A 24782-nucleotide genomic window follows, 5' to 3' on the forward strand; every position below is an offset into this window, starting at 1 on the left:
TAACTGCGTATTGTTAATATTATTCACAATTATACAAAATATGACCACAAAAAAACCACTAAGATTTTATGAATAACAGCAAGATTTTAAGTAATGATAATAATTATTTAAAATAACAATTGTGTATGATGATAAGACATGTATATTTCATACATATACTTCATACATGACTTATCATACATTCATATTATCATTCATAATAACGTTATAATCGTATATCGTATAATATTATAATTACATATCGTGATAATTTGCTTCTATGTAAACAAATTAATGCTTCAATAAATTTATTTAATCAAAATTTGCGATATTGTTATAATTATGTAGAATGTACATACAAAACAACATAATATACATAATACACTTTGTATAACATATTTGTATTATATACTTTATGTTATGTGATATTTAACAATTCAAATATAATTTACATGTATGAAAAATAAAAACAAAAATAAATTAATTGAATTTATAAAATACAAACACAAAATTGACATAATGTTAAAGTTTTTATTAAAAATTTCTCATATACACAGAGAAATCGGGGGGAAAAAAAACTAAAACGGTATTTTAACCTTTATTACAACATTTTAAAGTCAGTAAGTTTCTAAGTTGTTTTCCGCTTTTTAGCTTCAGGAAATTTAAACTACTGCGTAGAATAACTTTTAAATAAAAGTTTAACAAAAAAAAAAAAGAAAGAGAAGCAAAATGAAAATTAAGAAGATTAAAATAAATTTTATTTTCTCTTTAATTTTTGTATTTCTTGTTATTCTTATAGTATAAACGCAAATCAATAGGTTTTTTGTCTTAATTTTTCTTTTTGTCTGATTTCCCAGGCTCATACAAACGCTCCGTACTTACATAAAGTTTGAAAATGTCATACACATAAATTTATATGTGTTTATTTTCCAATATATTTACTTTCTGTTACTGTTATACGTATACTTTAATAGTATATAACGTTATACTCTTGTTCTAAATCCACTTAGATTTTTAAATTCAATGAAGCATTAAGTAACTGAACTTTTTTTTTTCTGACTTCAATTGTATTTTTTTCTTTGCTTACATACATACATTATTTGAACTCATATACGTATACATATTAACACATACATATGTGTACATCATCAAACTTAATGCATATTGAATTCATCAAGTATACTTAAGTACATTGTAAGCCAATTAAGACAAACTGGGAATTTTCAACGTTTTTTTCTTGTGTTCTTATTTTTATTTTGAATTTAATGACAATTGGGACATGAGAAGAGCAAAAAAAAAAATTTAAAAACAGTTACAGATTTTAAGCAAAAAAATAAACTTCCTTATTTGCATACAACCATAAATAATGTATATATGCATGTGTATGTATGAATGTGTGGGTAAGAAAAACACAATGATTTTGTAATCCATGTATAATTCTCGAATTTTACTATTACAATAAAGAATAAGTAGCTATTATAGAAATAAGTGTTGCCGTTTTACATGTTATATGTTATATTAATGTTGTGTGGTCAGTTTGTTTTGAGTATGTTTTGAATATGGCAGTGAGAGTTATAAATAAAATTAATTTAAAAATTTATTAAAAATATTCGTAAGTAATGAAATTTTTTGATTGAAATATAAAATTTCGCCTAAAAGAATGCAATTTTTTGAAAACTAAATTTTTGAAATAATTATGTAAAAATTAAAGCCTAGCCGAGTGGGCGCAAATATTGAATAACATGTAGTTACGTTATAGATTTTATAAATTTTTAAGCCTCCATGGAATCAAATGAGGAATTGTAATTGAAAACAATAATAAACACATTTAATTTGGTTGAATAGTGTTCTGTTAAGCTCTCACATGGTTATAATAGCACAAATTATAAATATTGAAATTTTGCCTAAAAGTATGCAATTTTTCAAAATTAAAGTTTTGGAATGATTTTTGAATTAAATTTTGTTGGGCATTTTTAGAGGAAATTTTCAATTTCATTAACTAATAGTAAAAATGATTTGAATACCACAATACACATTTTATTAATTTTCAAGTGTACACTGTAAATAATTTAAATTGTGGTCAAAAATAACATTAAATATCTTGGATATTATTAAGTTCTTTAGAGTTCTAAATCACTATTAAAAACATATAGATTACAAATTAATTAAAAAAAAAGAGAAAACAATATAGAGGGCATTGTTCTTTAAGCTGTGATTTCAAATTCAAATGGGTTTATCAAAAAAAAAAAAAATCTTAATTAATTCTGTTTGCAATTTAAACTGATTAAAAGTGATTATGTTAGGAAGAGGAGGAATGAAAGAATACTTTTACTATAAATAATAATCTGAAACTTGTAATCCTATACTATATTTTCGTACAGTACACTTTAACAGCAAAAGATTTATTATTTATTTAATCAAGGCGTTTTTATTACATGCATATAGGGAAGAGGGTGTGATAGGGGTGTGTTTGCGTTTGTATGTATTATAATAAATGACATTTTAAATTCATTTAAAATATTTGAATGAAATTTAATGAGTTCAATTTTATTGGATCAACTTAAAAATAAGAAAAAGAGAACAAGCAAGTTAATAATAATAACATGAGTTTTTATATACAAGTTCTGTGTGAGTACACAAAATGTTAATGCATGAGTATTTAACTAAGTGTGTATGTAACCAAGTATATAACAATAATAATAATTTTTGTGATATTATCAATTATGACATTTTAATGTGTTTCTGAAAAATTAATTTTGAAAAAGTTTTGCCTTCATTTTTGATTCACAAAATAGAGAAATTTTGTGGCTCAATTTCCTTGAAGAGGATGGGAAAATTCTGAAAATTGAATAAAAAAGGAGCAAGTATTTTGGTATAGAATAAATTTTTTGTGTTTTTTTTTTAAGGAGCCTTTATTAAATAAAGGGATTTCTTTATACACAAATCTTAAAAAAGATGAAGAAAAGTCAATTTTTAAATTTATCATTTGAATTTTTTTTTTGCTTTAAGATCTTTAAATTTCTATATTAAGAAAATTTCAATATTTAAAATTAGAACTTTTAAAAAAATTTTCAATTTTAGAAATGAAAAACATAGAGAAATTTCTTTAATTTATTAATAATTTACTTTAATATTAAAGAAACGTGAGCAAAAAATTCATCTATGTAAGCAGTTTTTGTTGATTACAATTCAGATTTAGAGAAGTGTAAAAGATATTGTTAGGGTGTTGATGATTTTCTCTTTCAATCAAATAGGGTGCTGATTTAGTAATGAGACTTAATAAGGTTTTAGACACAAATCTGGGAGGCAATATCATTGTTCAAATAAAATAAAATTGATTTTGGTTCTGGTTAATGATTTTTACCACCTCTTTACTTTGCAAATAAATACAAGCTGAATATTTGTTTGAAGACGAAGGGAACAGAGTAGAATTGACGTCGATTACATCTACTCCAATTAAATTAATAAAAATTGAAAATTTTGCTCTTATTTGACAAAAATTTAAAATCAGAATTTAATTTTCATTGATTTTTACTTTTGTTTTAAAAAAATTCAATTTTTTCTCAATTTTTAATTCGTAATTTTTCCAAAAACCTCATAAAACTTTTTTTATACTTGTTAATAGAAAATTTTCGTCTATAATTTTACAAAATTTTCGATCTTTCTATATTTAAAATAAAAAAATTTAATTGTTCAATTTTAAGAAACCAAAAATTTCCCTTTAAATTCTATTAAAATTTTTCATTTTCAATAACCATAATCTTTAAAGAACAAAAAGGATCTTAAAACTACTACATACACATAATATAATAATAATTATTATTGTATTGTTTAATTTTATAATTCTTGAAAATTTTCTCCAAAAATAATTGTAATCAAAAGTAACATAACATTAATATAATTTTCAAATTATAGAAAATTTTATAATCAAATGTTAACAAATAATCACATACAGAAATTTTGTGGTTTCTATTATATTTGAATTTCTCATATAAAATACGAGTATGTAATTAAAGTTTTTTTTTTATTCCAAAATATTTTAGATTATGTATAAGGACTAAATTAAAATTGTAAGGCTGTTAGAATTACAAGGAATGAAAACTATTAAAAAATATTTTGTAAATGAAATGTTAATTGAAAATTTAAGGGATTTAATTTTATATATAAAGAGGTTTAAGAGGATTTAACATTTAATTGTTAAGATTTACTTCCAACAGGTTAAGTGTACAAGTGGTTCCGTCGAATGGACTTGGAATAATGTTGAAAATTATAAGTTGAGAAAAGAAAATACTTCGAATTTTCAAAGATGTTCAATTAATTTACTTTATTCTCTTATTCTATGTGATTGCATACATTTAGGAGGGTTACATTTAGGATGAAGTATTAATCAAATCAGACGGCATTCCGGACATTAGTTAAAATATTTAATTACATCTTTTGATATAAAAAAGATATTGGTTTGCAAAATTTGAAATTTTGTAGGTTTTATTGAAAAATTGAAGGGTTACTAAAGATGTTGGCGACACAATGTTTTCAGTTCGGACGGAATAAGTAGTTAAAATCGGTCATTTTTAGAACTTTCAGTGACTACAGCCTCTGTATGAGGAAATCGATAAAAATTTGCTTTTAGAGAACTATGTTTCTCAGACACATCCTAAAATTTACATTCAAATTTCTAGCGTTTCCTTTCAAAATGTGTAAAAATTTTGTAGACCGAGGTACAAAATTTAATTTTCCAAAGTTACAAAAGAATACTTCAACTTTGTCTCTGGAAAACTACAATTCCAAAACATTTTTAGTGTTTAATAAACTGAGACATCTTATACGAATTACTTATTGTTACATAAACCTTAAATATATACGATAAATATAGTAATTTTCATCTATATACAATACAATATTCAAAGATAATACCAAAAATTTTAAAAAACAAAAAAACACAATATTAAATTTAATATAAATACCTTCTTCATCACTTCCAACCATTGAATAACGTTCAAATCCGCTTAAATTACGATGTTCACCTAAACCAAAATCATCTTTAGTCCATTGTAATGAACCAACTTTATTAATAACACGACATGGTAATGTTGCTCTTGATCCAACAATTGCGGTTTGATCTTGTGGTTCCATTGCAAAATGTTGACCAATTTCACCATTTTGATAATGATAATTACTATTACTATTATTATTATTATTATTATTAAGATTTCCACTTGTATTACTACCACCTTTATTATCTAATAATGGTTCAGTTTCAACTATTTGAAATAATAATAAAACTATTGGAAAATATGTTAATTTGTGTGTTAAACGACGTCGACGATATTGCCAGATGTTTTTTATTTGATAATTTCTTGTCAGCAACATTTTAATATTTTTATTATAAAAATTTTTACAATGTAGTTTTTTTTTTCTATTTCTCTTCTCTTTTCTGTTTTGTAAATTTCACTTGTTTGTTAAATGCTTACTCAGTTTTGTTGGTTAAAAAATTGTTGCTAGTATTTTTTTACTCAATGTTGATACTATTGTGACGTTGAATTTTTTATTGTTATAACAGTCACTTAATAGAGATTTTAAAATGAAAATTGAATATTTTTACTGTTATACTGTTTGAAAAAATTGTTTTTTTTTTGTTTTTACGAATTTTATTATAAAGATGGTGGTGGTAATATTGCCCTTCTATATATGAATATTTATATTGAATATACTTGTTGGTGAACATATATATGATATTATAATATTATTTGACAATATTGATAATGATTATATAATAATGATGACAATGTTGACATTTATATTGACATTTGTATATATATGTTAATTTTTCAACTTTTCATTGACAATATTTCAATATGATTTTGTTTGGTATTGCTGAAATATGGAAAAGGTGGAAAATAAAAACGGGTTTTCACTTCTGTTTTTTTTAAGGATCCAAGGAATTTATGAATAGGTGGGGTAAAACACAACTTATATTATCGAAATTCTTTTTGTGTCTGTGCTCCTAGATGATCCTTGTACGAATTTTGTTGAATTCTTTTAAATTATTTTACAATATTTTGTTGAAATTCTGAATTGAAAATGGTTTTTTGATGAATTGCAATATTTTTATAGTTTTAATGTTCAAGAAATTGTTTTAATAAAATATTTGTAAATCCAAGTACTAAAGTTTTTAACATGAAGAATGAAAATTTTTAAATTGACAACAAATATACAATCCTTGTTACTTTTGAAGAATGACGAATAAAATATAGGTTGGGTTTTTTTTTTTAATTTTTAATTTGTAATTTCTTTAATTTTGCTTACGATATGCTTTTGATATGTAGGAGTGTGTATGATTGTATGTTAAACTTTCAACAACCTCGAAATATTTCTGCAGATGATATGAAAATTTATTGTTGTTTTGATTATTCTTAATCTTTTGTTTTTCTGCCAGTAGATTGCGCTTGACGTCGAGATGATTCGCTCAATGTTTTGATTTTTTTTATAAAACAAATAATTTTTTTTTTTGATTCAAAAACTTTTTTCTTTAATTTTAAATTTTTTTTGTTGATTTTTCATTTACTGTCAATATTAATAACTATATAAAGAATAGGGTATTTTGTTAGTTTGTCAGCTCCCAAATTAAATATAAATTTTTTTTTTTCAATAATTTTTTTTTTTCTGTGTATAATTTTCGTATTGTGTTGTGTTATTCTTGTTATTTCTGTGATTTCATTCAAAAAGAATTTTTGAATTTTTCAAATGTCTCTTTTTTTTTATTGTTAAAAATATGAAAAAAATAATATTTCTTTTTTCGTTCATTTTATGTTTCTTTTTTGCATTTTTCCTTTTTTTTTTCGAGTCTTTATTTTTTCCAGTTTATTTGTTATATTCTGATGGGAGGTTATGTGCGAAATCTTACAATTTTTTATACATTTTCCATTCGGTTCGCGTATATTCTGCTCTCGTTATATTTGTATGTTTGTAAAGAATGTGTTATTTTACTGCTCAATTTGCGAATTGTGTTTTTCTTGTACATTTACAAATTTTGTATAGAATTTTTTTTACGGTTTTTTTGTTTTTCTGTTGCTCGTTTCAAATATTTTGATAATGATGCTGTTGAATCATTTCAAATAAACTGTAAATGTGCATCGATTCGATATTGATTATTTTTTTTTTTAATATGGTTGAATTCATCGTCATCAGTCTGAAAAAAAAGGGAAGAGAAATGTTAAAGAATTATTAAAAACAGAGAAAAAAAATAAGAGAAAAAAATAAAAAATTATTAGAGATTTTTTTTTGTTAAATTTTTTTACAGTGTAAATTTTTTTTTTTGCATTTTTTGTCGCAAGGTCTTTGTTTGAATTTAAATTAAAGAGGTGTTGAGTGTTATTTGAGATTCTCTTTAATTTTTTTTCCTCTCTATGTTATTTAAGAAATAAAATTTTTTTTTTTTTTTTTTTTTTGTAAATTATTTCTGTTAAGTGATAATAAAAATAAGATTTTTATAGCTTTCAAATAGATTTTTGATATTGGACTGAGTTGTTATTTTCTTGCTTTAAAAAAAAAAACAAATAATGGCTATAAATGTGAAATGGGTCAATATTTTATTAATTTTTATATTGTAATTTAAAATGGAAAAATTGTGTCGAAATCTACTGTAAATATTTTAAGTGTAAAGAATTTTTTATAACTTTATTGAATTTTTATTTATTTATTTTTTTTTTTTGTTTTCTGTGTTAAAACGGAAATTAAAATTTATTTATATTTTATTGAAATTTTCATAATTTTATATAATTCGCAGTAATGTGCTTGTATTTCTTGAGTATGTGCGGGGCGGGTTTTACCTAAATGTGATATTAATTACGATATAATTCATTGAGGTCTAATATTTAATTTTAAATTTTAATAATTTAAAATCTGTGGCGAAATTTCGAATTAATACTAAAAATATATTATAAAGGAATAGGAAAACTGAAATAGAATCAGAAACTTGCAATATGTTATTATTTACAATATTAAATTCATATTTATTAATAAGACCATTATGGAATTAAGAATATGTCACTATCTATCTTTCCAATTAATAAAAATGCTCTTTAATATTTTAATTTTAATAAAAACGATATTTTATTTATATTATTTAGGAAACCAAATACGTATCAGTATAACCATATTAAGTGAAAAAATTGCATACTTTTAGGAGAAGTGCAAATATTTAAAGGCAATAATATTTATTAAAAATGATTATAATGGTTAGGAAGGGATATTTTACGTAATTTAAAATGTGTTTCCACTGTAAAATAAAAAAAGGTTCTTTCATTACAAACTTTCTTGTGATAGTGAAATTCTTGATCAATAAATGAAATTCTTTATATATAATTACTGAAAGCAGAGGAACTTTTTGATATTTCTTATATTCATTTGAGTATATTCTCGAATATTGGGCTTATGATAATATTGTTGCATATCGTAAATTTCAATTCTTAATATGTTTCGATACTTGTCGCTCCAATCTACTTGAAATTATGCACAGGAAAATAATCCTATCAAATCTATTGGTCTATCACTCATATTTCAATTTCGTATCCACCTTACTATTAAATGTTTCCTTATTGGAATGAAATTTTTAAAATTAATTCTGAATCTACTGTACTTTTAATTTTCAGATGTAATATTCTTAGTATAATGAAACATTTATTATTAGACAACTTAACAGAAAATTTCAATTGCATTTCAAGTGAGCAAATTATCAATATAAAGGCAATTCATTTGCAAAAATTATAAAATTGTGTTCTTAAATGTTATTATTTTATCTACTTAACAATTATAAATCTGGTCAAATATAAAATTAATTTAGATAATATAATTTTTGAAATTCTAAAAACACCACACAATAATGGAGAAAATATTTTCAAATTATTTTCACAATAAAAAACAATTAAATTCTTAATTAATATATTGTTGTGCTCAGTTCAATTAAGTATTAATTATATTATTTGTTTTAATCTATTATCTATAATATTATTGTCATTTAAATTAATTTGTGAAAGAAATTTCTGATTTTATTGTATGTTTTTATTCATTTTTTTTTTAATTTAATTTTAATATTTTAAAATAATTTTAAGTATAGAGTATTTTAGATATTTAGATATTTTAATTATTTGTTATTTAGATAATTAAATTTAATTATGTGAATTTCATTTAATTTGCAACTCTTGAAAGTACCATTTTCCCCAGAAATATAGTGTTTATTCTATGGATGACTAATATGTCTAATAATAAATTCAATTATTAAATTAAAATTTGAATTGAGGCTTCAAATATTAAAGCAATAATATTTTTATAATGTAACTCTACATACTATTATGTAGCTATTCCCTCAAAAAATTGGAATGAAAGAAATATTACATTTTTATTGCATACTTATAGGGGAATTTTTTATTGCATACTTTTGGGAGGAAATTGAGAAAAATCTTATAAATGATGGAAATCATACAATTAATGAATTCGCCTAAGGTTTGCCATTCAATTACCGAGCAGAAAGCTATTTATCGTTGATTCTCTGCGGTTAAATTGATAAAACTTCTAGAAAACCAAATAGAGGCTTCTTTTTAATTTTCAATCAGCGTGGGGAGCTGGGGAAACATTTCCTTTGTTGAAACAATTAATTTTCTGACAAACTTGAGGCGAAAATTTTGAAAAGTAATAAGAAGGCAAATAAAATAGACCCTTTATGGTATTTCCGAAGCCCCGGAGAAGCCACAATTTTTTCATTACGAGTATTTTTACATACGCAAAATTCTATTTCATTTACCGTATTAGTTTACTAAATTGCATTTAATATTGTGTGAAAAAATATATATTTTAGTACTTTTGTCTGAAGTACTGCTACATTTAAAAAATTAAATAGAAAATTTAAAGCTCAATAGGCTACACAATTTATGTATAGCAAAAAAAAATTACCATAATTTTTGTTTATCATAACTAGTAATATTAACCTAATTTTCAAATTTAATTTAATAATATAAAAAAGAAAAATAAATATCTAGTAAATTGAAAAATTTTATCCACCCTATAAAAACAACAAATTTATTTTTTTAAATTCTCACTTCACAAATTTAAATGTGATTAAATGCTTTGACACCTCTTTAATTAACACTTATAAAAATAATATTTTTTGTTTTTAGCACTTTTCCAAAAAAATTTTTGAAAAAAGTGCTTATTAGTTTCACTCTGTCCGCCCGTCCGTCCGTCCGTCCGTGGACACTTTTTTTGTTTACAAAACTTCTACACCCTTGAAGATAGAAAGCTGAAATTTCATACGTACATAGACCTTCACTAGAAACTTATTTCCGTAGAACAAAATTTTTACCTATCTCCCCCCGTTTAGAAATTATACCCCCCCAAAACCCTAAAAATGGCCTTTTTTAAATATTTGTTGCAATGAAACCATAAGCATTTTTGAAATTTTTCAAACGCAGAAAGGCAGCGGCTTGCTTCCCCTAGAGCGGTATACTATAGTTAAACTTTAGAAAAACAAAATGGCCGTTCAAATTTACCGTTATCTACAGTTATTTTTTTCCAAATTTTTGATGTCGTTTTTCTTCTAGACCTCAGTCTGCAGAAGCTTGAAATTTTAGGGGCTTTTAGACATTAGCAAACAGTTCATTTCGTTGGAAGAAAATTTTTTTCCATCTCCACCCCCTCTCAAGTTATCGCCTCTTGAAATTCGTAAAATTTGAATTTTTGACACCTCATATTTCCGAAACCGCAAGTTTTTTCAAATTTTTATAAACGCAAAAAGCTAACGGTAAATTCCATGAAATTAAAAAATATAATTATTTTTCTTAACTCACATAATTAACCCTTAAAATCGAGCATTATGTTAACCCCTTTTTATATTAATTTTTGATTTATTTCAAAGACTGCATATACTCGTATGCGTCATCCTAAATATAGGCAATCCTAGAAATAGTTAAATATGAATGAAAATAGTTTTAATAGTGTGATAGGTACACATAGACTGTATTTAAAAGCAGAATTTTTACTTGTTGAAGGGAAAAGTGCTACAATACAAACCATTGGTTTGACCCAACTTTATTTAATTTTACTTTTACTTTTACGTTACAATCCATTAAACACTTAAGGCGTTTTTAATTTTAAAAATCTTTCAAAATTATTAGGTCAAAAATGTCATTAAAAGGAGTTGAAAATAAGTGAAAACAAGAAAAAAATTTTTACTCTACATTTTCATTTGATTTTCTATAGGTATAAAATTCTAGATTTTCTAATTAGTCTCCAGTGTTTATAAATCCTTTTCAAATGTGTATATGTAATGTGCATGTATATGTGCTTATATAATTGTATTTATTACTTAATATATTAATAATTATATGTACTTATCTGTTTTAGTAAATCACTCATTTATAATTTTGAAAATATTTAATGGAAATTGAAAAAGAAATATGAAAATTTTTTTTTTAATTCCGCTAAAAAATTTTCCATATACAAAATCTACGTTTTATTGATGTGCAGCTTTACAATATTAAAAATAATATAATGTGAGATTGAAAAGTGTTATACAAGATTACTTGGTTTTTAAAAATGTACGGATAATTTAAGAGCGTTTTTACTGACTGCAATGTATATAATAAGGAAGTAGTATTAGGATTCCAATTGAAATTCTATTTCTCTATTTCAGATAAACGTTCATAAATAAAATATTATCAGCCGAATGTCAGTCTATGTGCTCTACTGCATCTTAATTTAATTTGAACCGATTTAAATATGAACCGGTTGGCGATTGGATTATCTAATATAAGTATAAATGCTACAATTTTAAAATTAATTGAATTTTTAAAATCATCGTGCAATAAAATAATTAAAATTATAATTTTCAATTACTTTGTCAAATATTTTCGTTGGAATTTTGATATTACAATGAAAATCAGTAAGGGTAGTGTTTGACATCATATCAAACATTGTTCATGCATTTTGTTTGATCTGATGAAAACTATACCGAAAGATGTATGTGTAAGCATTCGTAGATGTTTTTGAGTCTATGGATTTTTGGTAAATCCACGGTAAGTTTTTCGTAAGATTTATTCGTGGATATTTGGTAAAAATAAAAAGCTATCCAATTCTTATCAAACAAACTCCTAATATGGTTTTAAAATCATTTCGAGAGATTCCGGACTTTACTTTTAAAAAATTTCAACAGCTGATGACTAGCAAACTTTTTTCATCACCACGATACTTCACAGTGACAAATTATTACTCGTATTGTTTAAAGAGAGCATGACTTACGATGATAGTTTGATTATTCTTATCGGCATTCTAAATGAAAATTTGAATTCAAGCATAGCCTCTCTCTAAATATTAATTTAAAAATATTAAAAATGCAAATATAAATGAAAAATATTTTTCCACCATGACATTTCTATGTACAAATTCTAAAACTATCACCGATATTAAAATATTAAAAAAAAGGACAAAATATAAAAAAAAATTGCAACAAATTATCAAGTTTTCAAAAAAGAAAAAATTATGAAGCAAAAGTTCCATCGATTTCAAAGTTAAGCTGCAGTATTCTTTTACACAAATCATGTTTATTTATTTTTATAAAAAAAAAAATCATAACAAAATAACAAAAAAAAAAAAAGGATATTAAAAATTATTTATTTTTTTCGTTTCTCTTTTTTGTCTCTTTTTTTTTGCATAAAATAAAACGGAAAAATTTAAATAAAATAATTTTCTATTCTTTAAAATGTTGCTAAAGAGAGATAGCAAAAAAGAGTAAGAGAAAGAAGAAATTCAAATACAAATTGAATACAAAGAGAAAAAAAAAGTAAAATTGCGCAAAAAAAAATTTCGCCTCTTTTTTTTTTTTGTTTTCTGTTTTTTAAGCGAAAAAATAAAAAGAAACAACTGAGAAAAAAAGTCTTAAGAAGGAGAAAATTCATAAATCCCATTTAAGCCCATCAAGTAAATTATTTTTAAAGCTTTACCTAAATACATACATACATATGAAAATTTTTTATATATGTATAATATGTTTGAGTGTTGTAGCCGAATTTCGAAATTAATATATGTTGCTTATTAATGGGTGAAGCCATAAGAATGCAAGAGTCAATAATTATTTGTTTTTCGAAAATCTCTTGAACATGGAGTTGCAGCTATCGCTTAAATCGGCATGGCCATTTTACAAGATGAAACGGCAAGATCAACTTGCATGACCAACATGCTTGACCAACTTTTATGACCAATATGTATGACCAACATGCATGACCAATTTGCTTGACAAACTTGTATGACCAACATGTATGACCAACATGCATGACCAACTTTTATGAGCAATATGTATGACCAACTTGCCTGATCAACTTGCATGGCTAATTTGCTTGACAAACTTGCATGACCGACATGAACGACAAGCTAGTGCGATCGTTACGGGATTTTGGTAATCAACTTCTAAAAATTTAATGGTGATCGGTAGTGTAGTAATGCATTAAAGACACACAGCCGTAGTTTTTATCCCATTGATTATGCAAAAATAACGGTAGCAAGGTATATTACTATAAAAGTATGAAAGCCATGGGTGTTTGTAGCTGATTTTTTTAAATTTTCAAACTGAACTACATAATTTTCTTGAGAATTTCATATTTTGTAAATTTTTGTTGGAGAAAAAGATATTGATTAAATTTAATTTCATACTAGTGCAGACTTTTCTCTAATATAAATTTCGTATTACTCGTGTAACAAAAACAATGTAGCAAACACCTGCAAAGAGGGGAACGGAGGTGAGAATAAGCCTACATCACTTAGTTATTTCTTTATTTTTTGTTCTTTGTTGCTTTTAAATGTGCTGCTTCATTTTTCTTTTCAATTCGGTTTTTTTTTGTGTTTTGCAAGTCAAAGTAGGTTGAAGATCCTTTAGGAATACCTACATATATGTAACGGTGTATTTATAAATTTAACCGTAAATTCTATGCTAATGCAAATCTAAGATAATAATATACCTAGACCTATAAAATACACGTTACATAATTACACACATACATGTACACATTTTTAATATTCACAATTGTACATGTAAATTTTAATGTAAGTATGTAATGTGGTGTTTATTTCATTTTTTTATTCTCTTTTTTTTTTAAAGAAAGCGGAAGAATTAAGAATGAAATAAAGTAAAAAAAATCTGATGTGGTCAGCACATAACCGACCGCATTGTGTATTGTCTAGTTAAATGAAAGTGTTACAGAATATTATAAAAATGTCTGTTAAATACTTCTTTCCAATTTTTAGGACATTAGTAAGCTTATAGTTAACATACTTAGAAAAATGTAAATTTGGCTCTTAGTAGAGTTTCGCTTTGTGCTACCCGAATTCCCTGAAATGCTCGCCAGTTAGTTTCGGTAACAACCAGAACTCAAATATCAAATTTCAAAAAATTCCATCAATTTGTTCTGTGGATATGGTGAAAAATGTAAAATCGGCCCGCAAATCAGTTCTCGAGCCCTGATCTTTCCAAAAAAGTTATATGTTCATTGCTTTAATATGAGGAATTCATATATTAAATTTGAATGAAATCGGTTGATTATTTCTCTTTATATACACAAAAATGTATATTTGGCCCGTAGTAAACGCCCAGTTGCTGATGCCTGATTTCTTCCAAAAGTTAGGAATTTTTGCGTATGATCGAGCAAAGCTTATATATGAAATTTCAAGTAAATCGGTTGAATACTTTCTTCAAAATGGTGAAAAATGTAAAATCGGCCCGCAAATCCGTTCTCGAGCCCTGATCTTTCCAAAAAATTTATATGTTCATTGTTTTAATTCGAGGAGTTCATATATTAAATTTCAATGAAATCGGTTGATTATTTCTCTTTATATACACAAAAATGTATATTTGGCCCGTAGTAAACGTCTAGTTTCCGATGCCTGATTTCTTCCAAAACATACGAATTTTTGCGGACGGTCGAGCTGAGCTTATATATAAAATTTCAAGTAAATCGGTTGAATACTTTCTTCAAAATGTTCAAAAATGTAAAACAGGCCCGCTAAAAAGTGCAGTTCCCGAGGCCTGATATATACCAAAAGTTGATCGATCCGTGCCATGGTGGAAACAAACTTACATATAAAATTTCATCAAAATCGGTTCAACCGAACTTGAGATACACGCGTGCACACACAGACCGACAGACGGACAGACCGACAGACCGACAGACCGACAGACCGACAGGTTGCTAAAAATAGTTTATTTACACTTCCCTACTATGGAGAAGTACGTTCCCACCGAAAACTCGATATGCAAAATTTGTTGCCATCACATAACCTACCTATTGTTTACACAATACGGTCGGTAAAAATAAAAAGAAACAATAAAATTACAAAAAAAATGTTAGCGTTAAAGAAAAATGAAAATTTTCCAGGATTCGTTCGTTTTTTTTTTAACTAAATTTTCCCTTTCTATTCATATGGCTTGTGGAAAAAAACTTTAAAAATAAAGAGAAACTAATAAAAATAACGGCGGCATTGGTAAATACTAAACACAAGAACACAAAAAAAAAGAGAGAGCATTTTTTTTATTCATTTTAGCAAAAAAAAAATTCTTTAAGGTTCTCTCTATTTTTATTTAATTTTAAAGAAGCACATCAGTTTGTCTTCAGTTTTAAAGCAACTGCTATTATAAATTGTAGGAAAAAAAGAGGAAAGTATAGGAAAATGGGATAAACTATTGAATTTTTGAGAGTCGAGATATAAGTTATCCAAAACTCCCTATAAAATTCTATAGTGATGTAATTAATATAGCTATGGAAACAATTGCTATGGAATTCAAATAAGTTTTGTTGCATGGACCAAATATGGAAATCATTGTCTTGAGAACTTGGCTCAATATGAAATATAACTGGAATTTTTGTGATTAAAGTAACACTAGAGATTTAATAATAATGTGAAAGGAGTTAAAAGAATCATACAAGTAGTCAAGTACAATATGTACGAGTGGTCAAGTACAACATCAAAACATTCAGAGTTTTCTTGAAGGATAATGACAGCCTCAAGGAACACAAAGAAGCTTATTTATAGAAATCCACGTGCTTTGTAGGCTGTGCAGGGCAGTGTACAGAAATTCAATAATCCTTTTCAGAAATTGCAGAGAATTAATTTGCTGAATAGTCACTGCTGGTTATTCTATGGAATATTAATCTAAAAAAATAACTCACATTCGTAAAGACTACAGCTTTGGAGGTGGTTCTCACGGCAGGGTACTGTATAATATATAGTTCAGGTAGTTAGCTATTTGTTTTAATTGATTTCAATTGAAGGACCAATAATTCAGTTAAGAAATATTTTTAGGGCTCAAGCATTTCTGGTAATATGAGGATAAAAACTCATAATTAACTGTTATAACCACAGGTATAAATTATTTTCTTTTTTTAAATTTCCTTCTTATTTAACAACTCCCTTTTTTTTTGCCCCCTTCATGTTTTTTCTTCTATCATATTTCATGTCTCCATTTTTTTCCTTTTGTAGAAAGAAGAAAAAAAAACCTGTAAAAGCACCGTTATGTATAAATTTGATTCCATTCAGAATAAAAGCGAAGAATCAAAGAAAGAAAAGGTTTTTGCATTTTTTTTTTTGTGTTTCATTTCCTCATTTAATGTTTAAAAGCGGAGTTCATTGTGTCGTCCTGTTTATGTTCTAAATTCGAGAAGAAAAGAAAATTTATTAGTTAAGAGTAAAAAATATCTTCAAACCCGGGTACCGAAATACAATATTGCGAAGTGGAGGACCAGTTTAGTGATTTTTTGCTTCCTTGCCCTAAAAGTATGCAATTTTATCTTTTTTAAATTTTGTTGCAATTTTTGATTATAACTTTTAAATAATTTTTAATTTTGTGAAAAATTGACATTATTGTTGATCTTAGATGATAATATGAACATCTGGCTTACAAATTCAATTATTTACATAAATTATTGAAATTTACCCGGGACTCAATGCTTTAAATACAATAGAATGCACTTATAGAATTGTGTTGCACGAGCCAAATTATGTGAAAAATAAGGTATCAGATTAAATCTTTAACATTGCGTAGGCAAGATTTAATACAAAAATTTTTAAAGCTCTTTAGGTTTAATAGTTCGGGCTTATTTCTTTGGAATGTCTTATACTTTAAGAAATCCAATGTTACTGTCTGGCATTAATAAACTTTTAATTGACATTAATTTTCTCAATGTTTTTTATTCAATTTAGATAATTTGATTTTACCCATATTTATAGGCTCAGACGTTTTCATTTTCACATGCAAAATATTTTATTATCATTTCAATTACCTAAATGATTTAATTTTGTTTTTTTATTCTTGGCCATTATTCATTTTTTTTTTATATTTTATTTACTTGTAATTCAAATAGTCCAGACCAAATTCATCATCGTCTCTTTATTAATTTATTACGTTCGGAGGAGGAAAATTTTGCAATTGTAAAGGTTTAAAAAAAAAATTTTTCTTGTATTTTTTTTTAACTGGAAAATAAATTGAAACTAATGGTTATTTTAGTATTCTCTAGGTTTCTGAATGAATTTAAATGTTTTGTATGTAAAGCGATTTTTTATGGGGTTTATTAAAAAAAAAAAAGAAAAAAGAAAATTCATTTTTAGCTCACTGTTTTGATTGTATGTAAAAAGTGATGCAAAAATTTTCTTTTTACCGTTTTCTTTATCTACAATTTTTTTTTTCTTTTCTTCTTTTTATGAATTGCAGTCATTTTTCTTTATTAACTTACTTATATGTAAATGTAAACGTTATATAACCTTGCTCAGGAGTATGAATTAAATGAATTGTTTATAGTGTGATGAATTTATGTGTGTGCGTTTGTTAAGTGTTTATAAGTAATTTTTCAAACACAAAAAAAAAAAATACCTTCATAATATTTTAAATTTTATTTAAATTTTGTTTTTTGTATTTTGCAACAAGTAAATAAAATAAGAAATGTTTAAGCCATCGTACGGAAAAGGTTGAAAATTTTTTCAAGATTATTTTTTCTTAAAGCTTATCTAAATTGTGCTATTTGTGTCTTCTCCTTCAAATTTACAAAACTACTATTCATTAAATAATTGATTTGGGAATTAAGAAATTAAAGGATTTTTTTTTTTTAAATATTTCTACTAAGCATAATGATTTTAATATTGTAAAAGGTACATGGAACAGAATATAAACAGGTTTATATAATGTATTCACATTTAATTTGGGGGTTGTTTACATACCATATTTATTCATATGAGGAAGAATATTATAATATTGAAGACCAAAATATTCGGGCAGTCCTTGTACCATAAAATATCAATAAACTTTTGTTGTGAATTAGAATTGTTTTGTTGAATTCGTCGCAGTGGATTGGAAAGCTGATCTGGTAAGAAGTACAAAAGAAGAAATTTCAGCTTTGAAGAAATTATCAAGGATCTTAGCAGATAAAGCAGATTTCTGAGCGGTTATGACTAAAAATGAAATAAAAAAATGATTTTTTTGCAAGATATTCGTGAAAATATTCATTCTGGTTACTCAATTCAGAAATTTTGAGCCAAATTCTAGATTGAAAAAAAATACCTTAATTATTGATAAATTTTACCATACTTATTTTCTACATTTTAGCCCATATATCCTCCGCTCCCTTAGATTTATTACAGTCATTTGAATTTGAATAATAACAAAGATATAAGCAATTCTTTCGAACACTCAACACTTTCTTGTGAATAGTGTGTATTTCACTACATGGTTGTAAATTTTAGTTTTATATAGGTCATATTAATTGACATTTAAATAATTAGTTTTAAAGTTTTAATTGATGGAAATATTTAAAGAATTATGAACGTCAATTGGATCACAAGAATGCTAATTTATTAATATGAAATTTATCAATTGTTTGACTATAATTAGTGACTTTCCTTCATAATATTCGGATTAAATATCTACTCTTCTTTTTCATATATTCTTAAGAATAATTAATAACATCTACTATATTATAATGGTAAACTAAATTAACTACTGCTTTTAACAAAAACATATACAAACAAATATTTTGTTAATTAAGAATGACATATTCACCATTAATCATACGTACATACAAATTTCATATTAAACATTTTAAATTGAAGACAGTCAATTGTGACAATAAAATCTACAGTGCAATTTTTTTTTACTGTGTATAAGAATGACGACATTTTTAGAATGAGAAAAAAAATTATGAAAATTCTATACCACTCTGTTTTTATTTTTTTTTATTTTTACTTTATTTATTTAAATTAATTCATCTTTTGTTTATTATGCTGTAAGAGTTCCCTAAGGAACAAATATAAATATTATAATATTTACATAGTAAGAGAATAAAGGCATTCACGTATAATAAATTTTATGTACATGTACACGTATATGCATGATAAGTACACATATCGTATATGTATACATACCGTAAGCAAGTTCATTGCATATAATATCTTCCATTTTTTTTTTTTTACAAAAGAAGGAAGAGGAAAAGAAAACATCATTCCCTTATCAGAATTTTGTTCTCTTTTTTTTTAGTTATGAAAACTATAAATTTTCCTCTCTTTTTTTTTCTGTTACTTTTATTTCTTCTCGTCCCACTCATCAATATTGTTGTACTCGTAGTTATGCCCTTTTGTATTTTTTAACCACATCATTTTAAATTCCTATCACTTAAAATGTCAAGCGCAATGTATGTATATATATATACATATATATATATTAATAAATTGCATTGGATTTTTTTTCATTATTTTAAATTTCTCTTTTCATTGCATACACGTAGGAGGAATTTTTTATTTTCCTTCCTTGTTGTACTTTTACCTTTAGCATTTTTGTTTTTCTCTTCTGTGTAATAAAAAAAAAACAAAATCTTTCATTTTGTTTTATTTTTCAATAATTTACAGTTTTGTATTCATTTTTATTTCACCTACTACTACTAACCACTCCTCTTCTTCTTTTTATTTAATTTTTTTTCTCTCTCTCTCTTTCTCTCTTTTTTTGTTTTCTTTTGTTTTTCTTCTGATATGTGTGTCAAACGGAAAAGTTATTTTCCTGCACTTTTACCTACACTTTACTTTTATTATTCTTTTACTTTGATCAAAATTATGCACCAATTACCAAAGAAGAATAAGAAGAAAGAAATAAAAAGAGAGAAAAAAAAAATTTAAAGAATATTTTTGCTATTTCTCCAAAAAAAAAGCAACTAGGTAGCGTTACAAACTGAAAACAAAGGTAGTATATCAGAAGCACCTGCAATAACAGCAGTATAACAGCAGTAACAAACTACAATATACATACCTACATATATAGAAAGGGTTATTACACCGGGATCATATTGAAAATTCTATGTTTGTACATGATGAAAGTTAAATATAAAATTTTTAACTTCTTTTTCATAGAAGAATTTTCCACATTACCAGCTCTTGTAGTAAACAGTAACTTTTTAAAGTCATATTGCAATATTATTATGGGTATATAATATGTAAATTGTGTAGAATATGTACATGTGGGAGTTGATGTTAAAGTACGTGGGTACACATGTGGGAATAATTTAATATTTTATAACATCAAACAAGTGCAATACCATCATCATATGCAGTTGTTGTATATGCTATATTGTGTGTATATAGGAAGTTCTTGGTTGCGTATTTATGCTTTATATTAGAATAAGAGATGGTTATCTGCGATGTGTGACACATGTGAGTAATGTATGCTCTTTGGTGCAATGAAAAAAAAAAAGTAACTATTAAAATATTTTCTTTCTTTTCTATATTTAATCCTCTTCCTACACTTTTATTTTATTTAATAGGCTTTCATTACAGAGTTTATTTTTTTTTTCGCTTTCTTTGTGCCAGTGTGTTGTGTATAGGAAGAAGAAGAAGAAAAGAAAATTGTGGAAAAAATTTTCATGTTAAAATTTAATTATTTGTGGATTACACTTTATTCCAGTGTGTGCATTTAATTTAAAAAACAATTTTTCGCATCACATTAAAAAATAAAAAATAATAAAGTAAAAAAAAAAAATAAGGTATTTTTTTCACTTTAACTGCTTTTTACAAAAGGCAGAAAAAAAAATTATTTTTTAACTGTTTTGAATTTTTTTTTTTCTCTTTTGTATCACATCAGAAATTTTGATTTCTTTTCGAAATATTTAACATAAATATTTTATTTTTAAATAATTTTTAATAAGAAATGATGTTCTCCCCTTTCGAGAAATGGTGACTAGGAAAAATTGAGGTTATTTTGCCCTTTCAACTGGCTGGGCTCTTCTGTAGATAAACCAATTGAATATATGTAAAACCTATTGAATGCACGAATACATTTTTTGGATAAACGCATTATATTTAAAACTTGAATATTTAATGGGTTTGAACGTAGATTGAGCAAGGAATATATGTACTACAGAGATTCAAATGTGTAAAAATCATTATAAAAATATGTTATTTGCTAAAATGTACCGAATTTATGGGGCCACCGCCAAAAATATCCAATAAAATAAAAGTTTTTGCTCCGTATATCTTTCGAGATTTCTAAGCCAAACATTATAAAAATAATTATCAGATGGTGCATATTTTTTGGGTTTGACCTCATTGGCCCCTTAGGAAGAAAGTTAATTTTTTAATAATTTCTTTATTTTTCCCGTAAATTCGTGAATACTAAATGATTTTTTAAAAATATTATTAAAAATTTTCTTATAAACATTATTGCAATTAAGAATTCTAATTGTATTTTTAAGGCTGCCTTTCAATCATGCTCATTAATTAGCAGAAACATTATCTAAATTCCTCATCTTTAAATGATGTCCCTAAATGTCTTCATCCGTCCAAATAATTTTAATTTTCTAATTTATTAAATTCAATTTTTTATTAAATCTTAAATATCTCAATGAATGAGTTAGAAAAATGAAGGACAGTAACCTTAAATTTCCATTAAAATTTTTTGAAATCATTCAAATATCTTTAAAAATCAAAAAAAATTCCAAAAAAAAATCTAAAAATATTTATTTTCTTCTTCTTTTTTTTTTCTTCTATAAATCACTACACAAAAATTATACTAACTATTATAATCCGAGACGAAAAGGAAAAGAGTATAAAAAACATATAAAATCCATATGTCTTCCGAATTCTTCAATAAATTTATTTAAATTCACCCACTTTGTTTAATCCAAGTCAATTCTATATACATATATACAATTTCATAATATAATATCATTCATGTTCAGGATATATGTAAGGATATATGTAAGGATATATGTATATATAATGCTATTCTCTTACTTTATTTAATAATACCAGATTTCATTGCATATTACATACCTTATACATTTGCATATTATATACTTGATTGTATTATATATAGATATATTGTAAAAGTAAAGAAGTTACCTTGATTATAAAGTAATATATGTATACTCCTATAGATATGCAATATATAATATCTATTTCGAAATATGCCTCTACAATGTCTAAATTTAGAAAGCAAATCACACACAAAAATTACAAAAAGAAGAAGAAAAATAAAGAAGAATCCTTTTGAAAAACCTTCAAAATTTAAATGTACACATGTATATATATAATGGTATATATGCATATATGGAAAAGTAAAATTTATTTCTTCATGACTTGAATGAAATGACATCCTTTTACTTCCAAAAATTCCACATATGCGTATACCTATTAAATATGCATTCCTATAATATTTTACATAAGTGTACAAAATGTGAAGTAAATGTGTTATACATACACATATAGATATTCTTGATATATGTATATCAGTTTATTTTATGTCTCTATTTCTCTATGTCTGATGGATGCTTAAAATGAAACTTGCTAATTTTAAATTCATTTCTGGTAATTCTTTAACTGTTTTCCTCAAAATTTATGAACGAAATCTATTTTATCTTTGACTTCATATTTGTATATATGTGTGTTTTAACGTGTAAGGATAATGTAGTGGAAATGTATGCGGTTCTTTTTGGAGCCAAATAAAGAAAAAGAAGAAAATTTTTTCTATATTTTGTTTTTTTGATATACCGGTTCTTGTGATATTATAGATCAAAAGGAATAATAAATTTGTTGAATTTATTTTATAAAATTTAGAAGAATGGAGCTGTTAAATTAATATTATAATATTTTTTTAATGTTTCATAGTGTGGAACGGAACCGGATTTAATAGTGAGACTCTATACATTTTTGAAGAAACAACTAACACTATTCCCGATTTGAATTTACAAAAAAATTTTGAGAAATTTCAATGCCTCTTCTTAATGTCCAGGGACAAGGACAATGAATATTGTCAGCCGTTTTCAGAAAAAGAAATCTTTATTAACTAAAATGCAATAGGATAAAGTCGCCCTCGTAGTTTGGTATAATGTTGTTCGTGTGATGTTACTAAAATTTAGTCTTGTATTGAAAAACTATTTGAGTTACAGTATTCGCTTGCTTTATGAATAAAATATATGAGGTCTTCCAAATTTTATAACAATATTATAATCTGTTATTTTTGTTATCATTGCAGCTACAACACAAAAAAAAATATTGTAAATTATTTTCAAAATTATTGTATATTTCAAGGCGCTATTCTTCCACCAAAGTGATATAATTCCTGCTCTATAGTTGACCGACCTGTAATTCTCATCTTGTTATATTTCTTGCTTTTTGTTCTCTTCAATGAATTTTTTAGGAGTAAAAATTCTTATAATCAAAAATTCATCAAACATCGTACATACGAGTACAAACACATTATTAAATATTTTCGTATTTTTTCGTACAAATTTAACATTTTCTTATAGAAAACAAAAATTATGCCGGTTACAATAAAAGTTCGTGATCTGTCAAAAAAAAAAAAGAATAAAATAATAATAACAAAAAAAAAAAAGTGAAAAAAATTTAGGTTAATTAGATTCATTATTCTTATTTAAATTTATTGTAGGTGTACGAAAGGCACACGTACATGGCACAAAGATTGATTCTTAAAACATTTCCAAAATTTAAAGAATTTTTCCCTTAAATTTGAATCCTGTGTGTAATTCTGTTGGTGTAGTACTAAAAAAAGAACTGAAATTATTTATGCAAGTCAATAAACTGGTCTTATTAGATAAGATTTTCAGATTATTTTAGGAAGCTGGATTAATTCAGTTTAAGCCATTTAATATTTTTTTAAAAAACTTAAGAAAGTAGACTGCAACCCAAAGAATTTAAAATTTTAATTAAAATTTACAATTTTGCCTGAGTTTATTCCATATACGAGGTAATATCACCATTTTTAATATTCGTCGAATTTCGCTGTACGCCCATTAACTACTTCTCAGCCTCTTCTTTCAATTTCTTCATTAATAGTGTATAAAATTAAATCCAAAGCTTTCAATATATTTCATTGTGCAGAGTGAAAGTATATAAACAACTTGCGGTCAGTAAGTCAATTTGCAAAATTCGGTTGGCTCAACCTTGAGCCAGTTGAGCCACATTACCTTGAGCCAACCTTGAGCCCCTTATTTACTCAATATAAGTCAAAGAATAGATCAAATTTTTCGATTATTCAATGTAACAAAATTTTTAAATTTACACACCACATACACATATAGAAAAGTTAAAAATTTTGTTATACTAACGTTATAACAAAATAATACACATACTTATATGAACACATACGTATATGTATGACATAGAGAAGGATAATAATTTTATTTCTTTTAAATTTATTTCCTTCAAAGTCAAAAGATTTTATTCAGTATTAGCATACAAAATGGGTAAATAGAAAATGAACACATCATGACAGA

At 25.2% G+C, this 24782-nt stretch overlaps 1 protein-coding gene across 2 annotated transcripts in view; it reads right to left on the bottom strand.

Moving 5' to 3' along the window:
• LOC129605705 (irregular chiasm C-roughest protein-like) overlaps window positions 1-24782 on the bottom strand; it is a 76222-nt gene that overhangs the window by 14394 nt on the left and 37046 nt on the right. Inside the window, exons 2-3 of one of the 2 annotated variants that reach the window (XM_055515622.1) lie at window positions 6341-7168; window positions 4944-5542 (exon numbers count right to left, since the gene is read on the bottom strand). In XM_055515622.1, coding sequence (XP_055371597.1) covers window positions 4944-5349 — 406 coding nt within the window. In that variant the 5' untranslated portion in view covers window positions 5350-5542; window positions 6341-7168. Of the gene's footprint in view, window positions 1-4943; window positions 5543-6285; window positions 7169-24782 lie in introns of both variants that reach the window. The other variant, XM_055515621.1, reaches the window with a different exon arrangement.

The sequence above is a fragment of the Condylostylus longicornis genome, unplaced genomic scaffold (genome assembly GCF_029603195.1).
Source record: "Condylostylus longicornis isolate FDR11 unplaced genomic scaffold, ASM2960319v2 ptg000013l, whole genome shotgun sequence".
In the NCBI taxonomy this organism is placed as follows: Eukaryota; Metazoa; Arthropoda; class Insecta; order Diptera; family Dolichopodidae; genus Condylostylus; species Condylostylus longicornis.